The 17,406-nt window shown below is 39.0% G+C and overlaps 1 protein-coding gene across 2 annotated transcripts in view; it reads left to right on the top strand.

Moving 5' to 3' along the window:
- The window catches only part of MLXIPL (MLX interacting protein like), a 53,636-nt gene that overhangs the window by 8,176 nt on the left and 28,054 nt on the right, over positions 1–17,406 (top strand). For both annotated transcript variants that reach the window (XM_026671666.2, XM_026671665.2), the window contains exons 2-6: positions 8,777–8,883; positions 11,248–11,330; positions 12,769–12,858; positions 15,308–15,352; positions 15,463–15,664. In XM_026671666.2, coding sequence (XP_026527451.2) covers positions 8,777–8,883; positions 11,248–11,330; positions 12,769–12,858; positions 15,308–15,352; positions 15,463–15,664 — 527 coding nt within the window. The remainder of the gene's footprint in view (positions 1–8,776; positions 8,884–11,247; positions 11,331–12,768; positions 12,859–15,307; positions 15,353–15,462; positions 15,665–17,406) is intronic.

Here is a 17,406-nt window from a genome sequence, read left to right as displayed (position 1 = left end):
AATAGCATGATTTAGCATGGTAAACAAATTAAGCCATTGTGAATTGTAGAAACAAGGTTTATGGCTCTGCAAGTTGTGTGAAGCCAGTCAATTGTGTGGAAATTGTATTCAATCCATATCTAAACATCCCATGGCTTAGCGTGATTTCCGAACATAGTAAGTTTCCAATTATATCTGTTATCTAAAACATGCTTGACAAAATAAGTAAGTAAGTAAGTAAGTAGTAAGTAAGTTTCCAGGAAATATAACTCTTCTCCCTTTCTAAAATAGCCAAAGGAAAGGATATGAATGGAATATATCTGTTTTACTAAAGATCATGTGAATTATCAGCCAATCTGTGGGCTCCTTTGGCTCCTGGGCAGTTGGAGAGCTTTGGCCGGTGGGGTGGCTGGCAAGAGGCTCCTTTGCCTGATTCACCTACTTGGCACTAGCAGGGAGTGTTTGTTCTGAACCAGGGCAAAGAGTCCAAATTCCCCAATACAGTAGCAGCTCAGAAAGAAGACTTGGCTCATTATTTCAGTCTGCTGGTGTGGGGACTGGACTTAGCTAGATCTTTACAAATTTACAGAGGTCATGAGAGAAGAGCACAGGGGCCACTCTTGGGGAACAAGCCCCCTGTTGTGAACTAAAAAAATGTAATAAATAAAGATTCATTTGCATAGCAGGATCGTAATCCTGCACTTTCTATTGGCCCATCTAATGGCAAGTTATGATTGGTTAATTCCGAGCAATCTGACTGGCTGTTGACGGGCCGAGTCCCATTGGACGAGGTTCAAACTCTATAACAACATCCATTGGTCATCCGGATAGCAGCTCACTCTATAAAAGGGCGGCCGCTATCTGGGGGGTTTTTTGTCTCTGTTATCATGCTGTAAATAAAGAGCTGAAGTTCACGGTTCACAGTCTGGTCTCCGTTCATTAGACCCATGCCTCAAACATAACACCCCCCGCCCCCAAATGCCAGGTTTTGAGTCTTTTCCTGGTAAGTAGGGACATTCAGCAGGCCCTTGGTACTGGCACACTTTAGATAGGCATATTCTAGGTGGATTCAAAGATACTCAGGTTCCAAGTGATATAGGGATTTATAGGTGGTAACCAACATTCTGAATTGTACTTGGAAACAAACTGGACCAGTAGACCAGTATCTACCTATTCTCCCATTCTGGGAATTGAAGTCCACACTTCTTAAAGTTACCCTAAGTTATCCTAAAGTAATGTTATCTTTATGTCCTGCTGAAGATCTTAAATCTTACAGTAAGAAATATTGTGGTATATAGTCCAGCTGCAACAGCAGTTTGATGAAGAAATAACAAAGTTGATCCTTTATCAAATGGGCAGCTGGATACTACAGCAGCTGCAATTTCCAAGAAGTCTCCAAGGACAGCCCCAGCTAAAGAATTTACAGTAATTCAGATTTTAGAACTTCCCGTTTTTCTTTTGATTATATCAGATAATCAGAGTTGGAAGGGACCTTATAGGTCATCTAGTCCAACCCCCCGCCCAAGCAGGAGACCCTATACCATTTCTTTTTTTTTTTAAGCAAATTTTATTAATTTCAAAGACAAACAAATCATCATCAACCATTACATATTTAAACCTTTTTCCATTATAAATTTTACAAGTCAGATAAAACCTTATTTTATACAATACAATTCTATTTTAAGCCATTTCCATATGAGCATAAAAATACCTCTTATCCAATTTCTCTTTACTTCTCTTTACTCTTATTCAATTTCACTATTATTATTTCATCTATTTCTTTCTGACTTGATTACCATTATTCTCATTCTGTATTTCTACAAGGTTTTATTAATACTCTCAAAAACATAAACACACAACAAACAAACATATAAAAAATCTTTTAGGAAAGTAACTTGGCCCAAGGTACCTCTCTTTATATGGGCTTCAATTATATTCATGCTCATCTTACATATCATTACCTATTTTGTTTACCATTCTATATCTTCTATATAAACTTCTCCACACATTTCACTCTTCATAATTCTATCTTATTTAATCCATCTTAATTTAAATCATTATATTTGTATCTTTTGCCCATTCTTTATTATCCCTCTATCTCATTCCTTATAATAATAAAAAAGAGTTTCTCCTGAAATCACTAATCAGAGTATGATGCCTTTCTATCCTCCCCCTAAATTAATTAGATTAACATTTAAAATAACACCTAATACCCAATCTGATTCTGCTTGGTACATTCTATCTACTAATTTTTTTCTTTTAATAACAATAAAAACAGAGTAATAAATCCAAAATGATTAAATACATAGTTAAATAATAAATCTAAATATTAAATCTTATAACATTCCCATTGCCTTTCCCTTTAATATTTTATTACATTTTAAAATCAATCATTATTAAACATTTCAACATTTTAATTTCTTATTAACTCTTAAGCCATTCTAATTTTCTATTTCTAATACAGATGTTACAATACCATCTTATGTACCTTGCAAAATCTTTTTTAAGGAAATTGTACTTTACCCTTTGTCCCTAAAAAAATTCCTCTTTTCCCATCTAATTTCAAAACTTTGTGGCTTTTCTCCGCCTTTCCCCTTTCTTTCTTCCCCCACCAAATCTTCCTACCCCCTTCTTCTAGCCTCTGCCTTGCTGGCATCCCTTCTCTGTTGTGTTTCCTTTTTCTTTTGTTTACTATCATTATATTTATTTTGCATCTTATTTTTCTCTTTCTTAAATGTTTTTTTAGATCTTAAGTCCTTCATTTTCCTCGCTTCCTTCCTTCCTTCTTTCTTAGTTAAATTTTGGAATTCATTAAAGATGGCGTCTTCGTCTTCTTCTTCTTCTTCTTGTTCTTCTGCCTCCATCTGTTGTATTGTTTGTTGATAGTTAACCAGCGCCATTTCTAAAAATAGGAAGGCTTTTTCCATACCATCTTTACCGGCTGCTTTTGTTTGCTCATATTCTTCCCTCAGTTCCTCAAAAGAAAAAGCCATTATAGATCTTTTCTTTTCTTTTTTCCCTCTTTCTTCTTACACCAACCAAGATATTTCAAAAAAAAGTAAAACAATCCCAAAATCCACAATCCTCAATCAATCCAAGCCAAGACAAAATTCTCCCTTTCTCTTCCAGGGGTAGTATCAGACAAAAGAAAAAAGCAAGTCCAAATCTGTATTTTGAAGCCTTATTGGAGTTATATTTCTGTCTTCAAATCCTTAAGGCATCTCCTCCAACAAAATCAAACCAGATGAATATATTTTTTGTCCTCTCCCTTCCGACTTATCCCATAAAGCTAGTTTTACCTGAAAAAAACAGGTTTCTCAATATCCACTTATTAATTCCGTCGGGAGGGAGAATAAACTTTCCTTTCAGCACCTCAAAATTGCCGCTTATTTTCTCTTGTGGAAAGAATCATCCAAAAAGCCATCATTTCCAGGAATTATATTAAATGTATCTTAGAGTCCTGGATCAACCAAGAAAACTTTCACTCTCAAAAGCTTTCTCCTCTTCCTCCTGTGCATACTTGCCCAGCTGCCAGCTTCTTTGTGGCGGCCATTACGGACCGCTGCTGCACCGTCTTGGGAAAAGGGGGTTCTGCCGGCCGGGGAGGGGGTCTGCAACACCCCCAAACCCCTCTCCGGATCCCCCCTATCTTCAGCTACCCCTGCAGGGTAGCCTAGCTCCGGACCCGTCCGGATCAGAGCACCAAAAGCGGCTAGCGCGGCAGGGATCGCTCAGAGTCGCAAATCCCTGCCGCTCGCGAAGCCGACAAACCGGAAGTCCCAGGAAGGAATCCTTCACCCTACACCATTTCTGACAAATGGCAGTCCAGTGTCGTCTTGAAAGCCTCCAGTGGTGAAGCTCCCACAACTTCTGACAGCAAGGTGTTCCATTGGTTGATTGTTCTCACTGTCAGAAAGTTTCTCCTTATTTCCAGGTTAAATCTCTCCTTGTTCAGTTTCCATCCATTATTCTTTGTCTGGCCTACAGACACTTTAGAAAATAGATTGACCCCCTTCCTCTCTGTGGCAGCCCCTCAAATATTGGAAGACTGCTATCAATGTCTCCCCTGGTCCTTACCCACAGTTGAGGACAGCTCTTGCCCATCACACAAGATGGATAGCTATATTCACACATCACATTGACCTGGTTACTAAAATAACTCATTTTCTGGATTTGCACAATATATTGAGGCATACATTAACCAAAACAGCAAAAAAAAAAATATGACAAGATTGACACTTGACTTAGAAATCATGTGAAAGCAGCTCCTAGATCTATAATTGACTTACTTAAATGTATTATGCAAATATGTTCTATGTGAACTTGATCCCCTCCATTCCAAATATGCAAACTCAGTTTCTAGCCCTGGGGGTTACTGTCTTATAAAAAATTTAAATTGCCCTCAGCCTCATTTCAGCCAAAAGAAAGTAGATTTTGTGGGGTATATCAGCAAAACCTTCCTAACAGAGGTCTTCAACAATGGGCTATTGTGCCTTAGAAAGTACTGGAGTCTTTTTCACTATAAGTGTTACACAAAGGCTGGATGGCCACTTGTAGGATGATATAGCATTGGATACTTGCATTGAAGTTCCATGATCTTCTTGATGATCACCAAGGTACCTTCCAATTGTTCCATTCTGTGCTTCTACTGTTGTGCACGAGATCATGTCCCAACAGTGCTTGCTTCAGCCCCATCCACCATCACTCACCCTTGAAGAATGCGGCCATCAACAGGGGGGGAAATTGTTTTGTCCTCTGCAGGCATTTTGTGGAGAGCTATACTAGCTTAGCTGGTGATTCTGCAATCCTTGGTTACATACACTTAGGAGACTAAGAAATGATGACAAAATCAACAACACTTTCCTCTGTCTGCTGCCATTGTGGTCCCTTGGCAGCTATCTAATTTTTTTTTTTTTTTTGAAAGCTGATGTAATCATGGCTGCTGCCAGATGAAGGCTGGAGAATGGAAACATTTGACGTGGTCTTCCTTCTGTTCACTCCCACTGCTGTGGGTTGATACAACGGCATCTTTGGTTTTAGATTTGTTTCTTTGCTTAATTCAGAGGTCTCCAAACTTGGCAACTTTAAGATTTGTGGACTTCAACTCCCAGAATTCTGGAAGTTGAAGTCCACAAGTCTGCTGGCTGGAGAATTCTGGGAGTTGAAGTCCACAAGTCTTAAAGTTGCCAAGTTTGGGGACCTCTGGTAATTGCTCATAACAAAAGTAGCTTTTGAACATAGGAGATACTGTAATAAACCTATAAACTGCTTTTGGTGATTGATCAGTTACTTCTAAATACAGGAAGTTTGCTCTGTGTCTGCGTGGGTGTATGTATGGTTTGTTATCTTTAATTATTGTCAGAGATAGCCTATTTGGCTATTTTATGATTCATTTCAATAAATTGACTGACCCTGTTGTATAAATAGTCAATATAGTCCACTTGTCTTTAACATTCTATGGGAACACAGTAACTATATTTAATTAACACTGTTTTAATCTTTAACGTGAATCCAATGACTGAATCCCTAGCTTGACATGTTTCTTCCACTTGTTTCACTTGTTGGAAGAAAGAAAGAAAGTAGAAATGGTTATTGAAGGCTATTTAGAGATATAATATTCAGTTGTATTGTTTTTTTCCCAGGGGGGAATGAGAGGGGGAAAAACCCCTGCAAGACAAGTATTAATCATCAGTTGGAACAACTTTTTTCAAACTGTTGCTTTTCCAATACATAGGACTACAATTCCCGTTGGACTTTCTGGCTTTTTTTCTTTGTATACATAGTCCCCTGTCTCCAATTTCTTTGCTTGATTCTAACATTTAGCAAAAGATCCACTGCAAAAAAGTCTCTTACAGTAGATGTCTCGATATTTATCTGAGGACTTTGAATATCACATCCTAGCAGGTAGTAATTGAACTAATGTCAAGAAATCCATTGTGGGTATTGTAGTCTTAACCTATGGGGTAATGAGGCAACAGGATGCATACTCTATTCTATCTACTATATCACCCATGACAATTAAAGATGATAGGACTTGTAGTCTAATGTCACTGGAGGGCAACAAATTAAGGGAAGATTACACAATCCCACTCTGAATTTCTGTTTTATAATTCAGTATTGGCCTCCATTGTGCACTTTCCTCCATCGCGCTATCTCCGTCAACATTTGGCTGCTATTTTACAGGGTTTTCCATCCCAGCTGGTGTTTGCTTGCTTTCTTGTCCAGGAGATGATGAAGGCTGGCTTTATACATAGGTCTCTGCACATAGATTAGCAAAAATGTGCTCTGTTTTGCAGACTGAATAAACAGCTGGCTGACTGTTCCTGGAAACTTGGAGAAAGTGAGGGAATAATTGGTACAATATGGTTTTACTCTTGTTTCGATAGTGCTCCTTTAGACCACATACGCTGTTATAAAAAAATGTGCTTTGGGACTCTTCATATGGATTCACATAATATAACAAACCTTAAAGATACCGGGTCAACTAAATCACATGCTGTATCCAAACTAATAAAATAAGTTACAGTTTAATATGATGGCCTATTTCACAGAAGATGCTGAGATCTCTACAACATGCTGAATCAGGGATTAAAAAGCAAAGCTGCCCCCAATCAAGCTTGACTTCTAGGGACCACATAGATATAACCAGGCTGTTTTCAACTGTCTTCTTCCAGGAATGTTTTCCAATTTTCCAGCCTACCTATCACAATCTTCTTTGTGCTCTCAGACAAGCCTGGACAGCATCAGCCTGGTGCTAACCAACCAGAAACTATCCAACTGGACTTTAATCTACTTCAGTATACAGTGCGAACTCAGCCACTTAGAAAAACAAGTCCTTATATAGTGGGGCAGATCGCCACACTTGCTGTACACTTATAAACATTTCAGAAAACCAAAAAAGGATTGACTTGTCTTGATATTCCCATGACACGTTTCTGAAGGCTCTGATCACCTTTCAGAGGCTGCCTATTCCTTCCATACTGTGACTGAAACAAGGTGCCCTAAAGTATATAATAAAGATAAGGTATTTTGGCACAGAGGCAGTGTTTGCAATGGCAAGTTGGACAAAGCAGAGGAATTTTTATGGCAACCTATGTGCATGGATACATCCCCATGCTTTCACTCATTTCTAGTTTTATACTAACATAATAACTCCAATAAACAAACTATGAATAGCCTCCCTTTAGAAGGTAGTGACTTATCTAGAACAGGGAAATCTCATGTGGAGTCTTGCATAATTTGCTATTTCCTGACTGGTTAAAATTCCACTTCTCATAGCAATCTAATGCTTTAAAAGCATTTCTCATGCACCATTCTGTTATTATTACAGCAACCCAGTGAAGGCAACAAAATAATATTTCCCTATCATGTTGCAGTAGAAGTGACAATGTGCCATTTGCCACTTCGTCATAATAGTGACCTATCTTGCAGGGTTATATAATGATTTGTACATGGTTCATTTATTTACCAACTTGCATGCCACCCATCTTACCAAAAGTGAACCTTTACAAATAAGTGTAAAGGACAGAAAGCCCTTCTATGAATCAAAGATCCACTAATTGAACGTCTGGCTTCCAATTAAATGCCTGTAAGGATGCACACATGATAATGCGATTCTATTACTGTTTGTCTTCAGCATCCACAGCTGAAAGGTAGGCTGCTTCATAGAAATTCTGATCTGGGATCCAAAGCTGATATTCAACGGTACATTTCATTTTTAAAAAATAACTTTATTAAGTTTTCAAATTTTAAAAACATAAAATAGTACATTTCAAATGCCTTGTTCAATCATAAGTTGCCCAGAAGGTATCAAGGCATTTCAAATGAATGTTGGAAATGTAAATGTAAAGAAGGGACTTTTTTATCATTTATGGTGGACGTGTGATAAAGCAAAGAAATATTGGAGTAGGATACATATCTTAATACAGAAAATTCTTAAAGCGAATATAATGAGAACATCAGAGACTTTTTCTTTTGGGTTTAATGGAAAAAGACCTGGAAAAAAAATTCAGAACTTTGATGCGATATATGTTGACAGCAGCAAGATTATTTTATGCACAGAAATGGAAGGTCATGTCTATCTCCACTATTGATAAATGGCTGCAAAAATTGATGGAGTTGGCTGAAATGGCTAAATTGACTGTTTTGATCAAAGAAGAAATACAAATACATGTATTTCTACTTGGAAACTGCTTCTGGACTTTGTGCTTGTGGTGGAAAAAAAATAAAACTTTGATTTTAGGTTTTACCGATTAGATAGATACGTTGTTATAGAAATGTCTAGTTTATACTATTATGTAAAAGTCAAAAAGTTGAGGTTTGATGTTAATGCCTTATTCTACTGCACCAAAGGAAGTCAATGCCTTTTTTTTCTTTCCTCCCTTTTCCCCCCTCCCTTTCCCCTTCCCTATTTTCTTTACTATTTACTTTTGTATTTTCTTTATATGCTATATTATAAACTAATAAAAACTGCTTTAAAATGCCTTGTTTAATCAGACCAAGAATTCATCAGCTCTAGTTGTCTCCATCACCAATCAACTAAATGCCTCTAGCAAGCCCATCAACAGGGCATGAAGACAACCATATTTAAACAAGGAATACCGCCTCTGTTCATGACTGCTCAATTTGTAGTTGTCCTCCTAGCAAATGATTACTCATAAATATAATTATAGTTCCATCAGCCTTGTTAAAATGATATTGGATAAATTCAAAGACTTACAAACTTGGTTAAGAAAAGGAACTGGGGTTTATCTGTTCCCCTCTCTTTAAATCCATGTCATCTTCCTTGACATTTCAGTGAGAAGCTGGTATCTCCCAAGTGGAAGAATTTCAAAGGATTACAAATACTTTGTCGGGACAAGATCCGCCTCAACAATGCTATTTGGAGAGCTTGGTACATCCAGTGTGAGTTTGGGGAATAGGGAGGGAGATGGGGAGAGGGTTGAGGTGGGGCAGATGGTTGGGAATTCAACTCAGCTTCAGTAGATAGGAGCCCAGACTTACTCTCCAGGGATGGGCTTCAGTGTTTGCATTGTCCACATCTGAAAAACATTTTAGATCCAAGTACTGTGCAAGTAAATTTAGATTTTGTGAGGGTTTTTCTAAAGTTGGATTTTGATTTTATTAAAAATCTGAAAAACAATTTTTCAGTCCTAAAGAAGGAACTTGGGCTTTTGCGAAAGTAAATGAATAAGTCTAGGCATATTTAGACATATCTATCAAAATATTACATTTTAGAGTAAGCAATATGATATAAAACAAAATTGTAACAAGTGAGAAATTACCAGGAAGACAAATTGTAGAGAAGGAAAAATCTAGATTACATCAGAATGATTCATTGTACTTCCTCGTACCTTTTTGTCCTTGCAAACTAACTTTGTTTCTACCTTGCTGATGAGAATATTCTTCCTGCCCAATGTATTTGAATACATGATGCCTCTAAATCATATTTACCAATACCAAGATATCGGGGCTTTTTAAATTATGCTTCTTCCATTGTTTCTGGAACCATGTCCCAGCATTGCTCTCAGATCCTCCTTCCCCTCCCTTCCCTTCCAACCCTACCCTACCTTAAAGTTTGCTATGGCCCTGCAAATTGCTGACAATAGTGTCCTAGAAGTTTTCCTCATCCAAATGATACAACCACACCACTATTAGTCTATTCCACAGCATCATATCTAGCCTCAGGCATCTTTTTTCTTATATAAACAAAGCACTTAGATTAAGGGACCCTCTTTGTCATCATCTAGCTGGGAACAGGAATCAGGGATGTCAGTCCAGCTGTAGATATTGTAATGACCATTAGCCTAAAAGAAGCTCATGACTGGTAAATGGCAAATGGGGGGGATACAGAAACAGTGAAGTATGTTTTCCCCCCACCCCATAATTTGGTACCCAGCAGATATTTTAGGCTGCAAGTCCAAGTAGTCTCAGCCACCATGACCGAGGATAATGGGGGTGGTAATCCAAACTGCACTGGTGGGGGGGAACATTTCTACATGTCCTTCTGCTTGCATTATGAAGACTTGAGCAACAGCTCTATCTTTTCTGCTTTAATATATTTTTGGAGGGGAGACGAAAGAGAATGTCATGCCCCTGGTTGAGACTGACTCTGAGGGAGAGGAGGAACAGCCAACAGGGAGTGGAAGTGTGGCTCCGGAGGTTGTGGAGGAGGCTGGGGAAAGGCAGAGCCTGGCTGGGCAGTCAGAGGAGGACCCAGGCCCATCCCCTCTCCATCCTAGGGCAGGCAGGGAGGAGAGGATAAGGGAGAGATGTGGTCTACTCGGGAGGAGAGGGCCTTAATCCTCTTCATGGGCTGCAGCTGTGACAACTGAATAAGAGGACGGACCTGCATATGGGCGAACGCTGGAAAAAAAAGCGTGGAAATATCTCTAGTTTGTGGTTCCTCTCTGTGTTTGGCATCCTTCCTAGTGTGTGTTCTGTTATCTGTGGACATCCTCCAGCCAGGGGTGGGATTCTACAGGTTCGCACCTATTCTCTAGAACCGGTTGTTAACATTCTAAGCAGTTCGGGGAAGCGGTTGTTAGAAGAAATTACTGGCCTAATCCTGTAAGGAAGGCAGGAAGGAAACATTCTGGTGTTGCTTACAGAAACTGGCTCTCCGTTAACCCTTTTTACATTCTTGGCAGGACTAAACTTCCTGTCTCCGGAACTTCTCTGGAGTCTTTTTTCCCTCCTTTGCTGGTACTTTGCTTGTGTGGAGTGACCATTCGAAGTTACAATGGCACTGAAAAAAGTGACTTATAACCATTTTTCACACTTACGACTATTGCAGCATCCCCACAGTCATGAGAGGCCAGGCGAGGAGATGCATGCCTCGATGTGAGTGATGTTGAGTTGGCCATGCCCAGCCAATCACATTACCACCAAACCACACCCACCAACTAAGCCACACCCACAGAACTGGTTGTTAAAAAAATTGAATCCCACCCCTGCCTCCAGCCCTTCTCTTGCCTGGTTTGTGTTGCTTTTTTCCTTCCTTCTTGTAACTGTTTGTGTGGGAGTTTTTTGTTTTCCGTCAAGGATATTTGGAGCTTGGAAGCAAAGTGAAGGAATAAAAGGGGCTTCACAGGTTTTCTGTGACTGTGTTTGTTTGGTATCCCACCCTGGGTCATCATAGAGAGGGTGGGGACAGAGCAAATGACATGGTCATCTCATAAAACAGATACTGAGAAGTAGCAGGAATACCTGTGCCTCCTCAGCTTGACTGGACAATGAAATATTTACTGTCATGGTTTCTTTACACAGATGTGGAACGCAGGAAGACCTCTGTTTGTGGATTTGTTACTCCTCTGGATGGGTCTGAAGCAGATGAGCACCGAAAACCAGAAGTAAGTGGTGTAGCATTTTCTCCATATCGTGTGTGTTTGTGTGTGTGCGTATATAGACTATGCTGAGGGTACAGTTTTGTCAGGCATGAAAGATCAGGTCCACATGTGAAGGTCCAATTAAACAGATTTATTGCTACTTATGCCTATGCACAGGTAAATTCTCAACTAATGGTTAGCACCTGCTAGAAATTAGATAAGGGTGAACAGAATCCAAGCGGGGAAGGGCTGGACTTAGTTTGTTTGTGGCTATGTAGAGATTCTAGGCTGCTCTCTCTTTTAACTCTGCCTCCAGGCTTTACCACTTATTTCCCTATAGGTTTGGTAAGCTGGGTGTTAGGAAAAGTCAACAAGGTTCACACAACATATTTGACTGTGTCACTTAGATCATGTGGCTTTGTCTATGAAGGTTCTCAGTCATCCAGGTCATGGTTGTCCCAAAAGGTGGGGTTTGTTTTTTTCAAACACCAACGGGACTTTCTTGATTTTTCTTAAAGATGTTTTACTTCTCATCCAAGAAGTGCCTTGACTTCAAAAAAAAAAAAAAAATTCAAGAAAGTTCACTTGCCATTTGAAAAAAAAACCCACCTTTTGATATTTCCGCAGGTTTCATGCAACACACAATCTGATTGCTGAATCAAAAATGCAACTTTTTTGGATTGCAAAATACATTCTCTACAAATCAAACAACAGAGTTCATATAACATATATAAATCACAAATGATCAAAGTTAAAACTAACCAAGTGTTGGGAGTCCTTAGAACAGTGTTTCCCAACCTGTTTTTCGCCCCGCACCCCTAAAGAAATTTCACTCGCACCTCGCACCCCCTGAAAATAAAAATGCCAACATATAGCCAATATCCTATTATTTACCTGGACTTTTCTTGCACCCCCTGGAATATCGTCTCGCACCCCAGGTTGGGAACCCCTGCCTTAGAACCACTCAGAGTTGCTGGGAATTGAGTGGGGTAATATTGAATAAATTCCCAAAATTATTAATTTATCAGACACGGAAAACAAGAACATCTTGTGAAGGTGGTCAGTCTTTCCTTATGCTTTTTTCCCCTTCCATCTTCCTTTTACTGTGCTATGTCATGAAATGGTTATTTCTATTCCTCGACTGTTGTATGATCCCAGATACCCTATTTAAAAGCCATGATTTATAGTTTACTGTGATGTGATCTCATCCATTTTAATCCACTCAGCAAGATATGATTAAGCCAAACCATGGTTTAGTATTGTGTTGGAGACCAATCCATTTAAATATCTTTCCCTTCAGTCACATTGATAAATACATGTTAATATTAAAATGGTTTATCATCCCCAAAGCCAGGCTGAACTTGGAAAATTGCAATTTAAAAAATGAGTAAAAAAATGAGGCTTTCATTATTATTTTTCTTTCAATTTATTCTTCTTCTTGATTTGTTGTCTTCCTTCTCAGGCTGTTGTGCTGGAGGGAAACTACTGGAAGCGACGAATTGAGGTGGTAATGAAAGAGTATCACAAATGGCGGACCTACTACAAGAAAAGAGTACGGATTTGTCTCCCTTTCTCCCCACAATGTTACCAAGCTGACCTGCTGGGTGGATAGAAAAATATAGACTTCATATTTATCCTCAGATACGCCCTGATGTCACCTGATTGCTATCTGCCATTCACCATTTGCTGATGACAGGTTGACAAAAAAGGACTAAAAGTAATGGAAAGAATCAAGTCAACTCTAAATCATGAGTAGGGTAGCAGCTCCACCTAGGGGCTTAAGTGGTCTTTGATTAGCAATAGAGTAGAATAGAATTCTTTATTGGCCAAGTGTGATTGGACACACAAGGAATTTGTCTTGGTGCATATGCTTTCAGTGTACATAACAGAAAAGATACATTCGTCAAGAGTCAAGAATCACCAGGTACAACACTTAATAATAGTCATATGCCCACAGTTGACCTTTCCCAAGATTGACAAGAGATCAAAATTTTTGGCTCTGAAATTTTTGCTTCAGCACTGCTGGACTAGCAAAGCTGTTCTTATTATTATGTTATTATCTGTATACTGTACTACTAAAATTATTCTGTTTGTAACCTTCAATTGGATGAAATGGGATATCACAGGACAACAATGTCAAAGCAAGCATATTCAGATCTAAATTGATTGGAGCTTTCTCCTTTAGGCTGTTTGGTTGTTGTTGTTGTTTTTGCCTAGGGCTTGGTGGTGATGACAATGATTGTGATAATGATCTTTTGGGTACTGATGATGGCATTTCATCAGCAATGGCACTACAGGCCTATGTTAGAAAAAATAACAAATATATGGATTCTGAAAATGCACAAAGAATGACCTCTCTTTAATGTATTCCATTGGACAACATAACATCCTTAAATAATCCCTTCTCTTACTATGTTCTTGCTACTTATGTCAACCATTATGACTTCAAATGCATCCTGATTGCATTGGAAACCCACTCTTGAAGCTTAGCCCTGATCAGCCATGGTTTAAAAAAGAAAGTACAAGCTTTAATCAATGAATGTTTTAGCTTCTTAAAGTAGTTCTATTTTTCCCTTAAGCTACCTTGAAGCAATAACTGTAAAAAAAAAACACCACCTAGTGGTTTGTCAATGCATTGTGGCTGTGCAGTGCATTTGCACTGACAATCACTGGTCAAATTGCCTCTTGGTGTTAACACTAAATTTCCTTACTTCTGAAAGGATGGTTAGAAAATCATCAGATGAACTCATCTGATACATTAGTTCTTTGTTGGCTTGATACAGAAGTGATAATACATGCAGGAGCAGAATCACACAGTTTTTCCTTCCTTTCAGAGGAGCAAGATTTTTTTTCTGTAGAGATTCCAAAATATAGGCGGTCCTCGACTTACAACAGTTCATTTAGTGACCGCTCAAAGTTACAACAGCACTGGAATAAGTGACTTACAACTGTTTTTCACACTTATAAACTTTGTAGCATCCCCATGGCCATGTGATCAAATTCCTGATAACAGATAACTATAATCAGAGTTGGAAGGGACCTTGTAGGTCATCTAGTCCAACCCCCCACCCAAACGGGAGACCCTACACCATTTCTGACAGATGGCAGTCCAATCTCTTCTTGAAAGTCTCAAGTGATGGCGCTCCCACAACTTCTGAGGGCAAGCTGTTCCATTGGTTGATTGTTCTCACTGTCAGAAAATTTCTCCTTATTTCCAGGTTAAATCTCTCCTTGTTCAGTTTCCATCCATTATTCCTTGTCTGGCCTACAGGAGCTTGAGAAAATAGATTGACCCCTTCCTCCCTGTGGCAGCCCCTCAAATATTGGAAGACCTCTATCATGTCTCCCCTGGTCCTTCTCTTTACTAGACTAGCCAAGCCCCAGTTTCTGCAACCGTTCATTGTATGTTTTAGTCTCCAGTCCCCTAATCATCCTGGTTGCTCTTCTCTGTACTTTTTCTAGAGTCTCAACATCTTTTTGATGCTTCACAACTGACTCATAGTCATATGTATGATGGCAGTAGTGTCATAAAAGCAAAGTCAATGGGGAAGCCAGATTCACTTAACAACCGTGTCCCTAACTTAACAACTGCAGTGATTCCTTTAACAACTGTAACAAAAAGGGTTGTAAAATGGGGCAAAAGTCACTTAACAAATGTCTCACTTAGTAAGAGAAATTTTGGACTCAATTGTGGTCGTAAGTCGAGGACTACCTGTATAATGCAAGAAGGAGGTTGCTTATCCAGCACAGGAGATACAAGGTTGCACATCCTTGTATCTTAAGGATATCAGAGATTAACTGAAAGAATATTAGGAACCACTAGAGCCCCCTCCCTTATTTAAGAGTCTCCAGCATTGTCCTTATTAGCATGATTCAAACTACCTGTCACTTTCACTCCCACTGAGAGGAAGGTGACTTTTCATTGTCTTTTAAGAGCTCCAGCCAGAACAGGTGTTATTCTTCCATTGAAATCCAAGTCTAATGTAGCATTTCTCTTACAGCTCCACAGGTTTAGCCGGGAAGGGGAAGTTCCCAGCCCAAAGCCGGTGAGTGAAGAGAATCTAGTCGAATACATTTGGAGCTGCTTGTAAGCTCTTCACTGTAAAAGGGATCCGGGTTGACATCCCCGCTGAAGATTCATGTCTCTCCTATGCAGGAAGACGTACCTTGGCAATCAACAGAGAATTGGTGCAACCAGCTCTTCTCCAATGTGGTGCCAATGCTGCTGCGGGATAAGGAGGAGGAAGAGGAGGAGGGAAGGCAGCTCTTTGATATGGACAGCTTCCTCTCAGACATCTCAGACACACTGTTCACCATGACTCAGGGCAACTGTCCCCCTCAATCATCATCAGAGGAAGGTAATTCTGGTGTCTATCGCTGCTGGCTTTGGGACAGTCTAAAGAATTTTTTTCCTGCTATGTTAGAGCAGAGCAGTGGTCCCTCTAATTTTGCATTCAGTGTTGTGGTGAGCCAGGGACTCTTAGGGAGTTCACAAGCCGGTGAGATGATATTCATGAGAGTTTGATCAGACCAAATACTCCATTAGCCCATAATCCTGGTCCCTCCCCAAAAAACAACTAAAAGTTGTTGGAAGCTCACCTTTAAGGTATGAGTATCACGGTACCCTTCCAATAATTGGGACCAAGAAATGCATTGACAACAATCAGTAGGTAATAATAAAGATATTCTAACTAATAACTTTTGATAGCTTTATCTTCCATGACAAGGTCTCGTGGCTTTTAAAGACTTTAATGGTTTTGGTTATCACCACAATAGAAATTCATAGTATAGCTTTGTGAAATACTTCTTCCTTTTTTTCCATACTGAATTTTCCCCCATCCATCTCTATCTTTTGACTCTGAGTAGTTGTCCCTGCCACATGCATACTTTTAATTTACTTGACCACATTCCGCTTACACTTTCCCCCCTTAACACATTCTTACATATTGTACTTTTTTTCATAGGAAGTTACCAACCTGTGCACATTTGAGTTGCTTTCTTCTGTATTGTTTATAATTCTGCCACTTTTTAAAGAAATTGTGACCAAAACCATGCAGTATTCCAATTCCTACTACAGGTTTTAATAAAGCATTGTTAGTTTTATTTTCAATGTCTTTTTGAAACATCTATAACATGAAGTTAACTTTTTAATAGCTGTCACATGGGATTGATGTTTTCCTTGACTTACTATCACTACTCCAAAATAACAATAGCAATAGTACTTAAATGTATATATTGCTTCATGGTTTTTTTATAGCATTCTTTAAGTGGTTTACAGAGTCAGTTTATAGCCTCCAACAATCTCGGTCCTCATTTTATCGACATTGGAAGGATATTGAGCCAGTGAGAATCGAACTCCTAGCAGTGGGCTGAATTAGCCTGCAATACTACATTCTAAACACTGCACCACCATGCTCTTGGCCATTCTTCCTGAAAAAAATATATGATATATAAATGGCACTGAGTCCCAGAGGATAAAAAAAAAGCAGTTTATGACAGTTAGCTTTTAATTATATAACATTAAAAAGCAATAAAGTAAGCATTTTGTAAAGTATGCTTCCAGAAGCATTATTTCTCTTTATTGTTTTAATAATAATGTTTAACAACATGCTTAATCTCACAAATCCTCGTGTCCTCACTGAACCACAGGATCAAATAATTAGTCATAGGGGTAGTCCCAGTCATAAACTATAAACCCTTAAAGGGATTTATTCAGGCAATATTGACAATTTCAATAGAGAAATGAGCAAAACACCAGGTGACCACAATCTGTGGTCTTACTGCTGTTCTCCATTTACTGTTTGTCAGAAACCTATTGTTAAGCATGCAAATGTTGATCATTTGACTGCAGGGATGCTGTAATTGTCGTATATGTGAGGACTAGTAATAAAGTTACTTTTTCAACATTGTTGTAAGTTCAAACAGCTGCTGAACAAGACAGTTGGTAGGCAAGGCCTACCTATATATTTGTTAGAGCTAGCAGCAGCAGAGACTACTTATTAGGAGCAGAGAATTCTGAATTATGTGGACTTGTAGTTTGCTTCAAGAACAGGGTTCTTAGATTCACGCACATTAATGACACCCACTAACTTGAAGGACA

Source organism: Notechis scutatus, chromosome 1, assembly GCF_049901735.1.
Source record: "Notechis scutatus isolate UNSWTSFEM ecotype Mainland chromosome 1, rNotScu1.2, whole genome shotgun sequence".
NCBI lineage: Eukaryota > Metazoa > Chordata > Lepidosauria > Squamata > Elapidae > Notechis > Notechis scutatus.
Note: the sequence above shows the minus strand (reverse complement) of the source record. Positions and strands in the feature narration are given on the sequence as shown.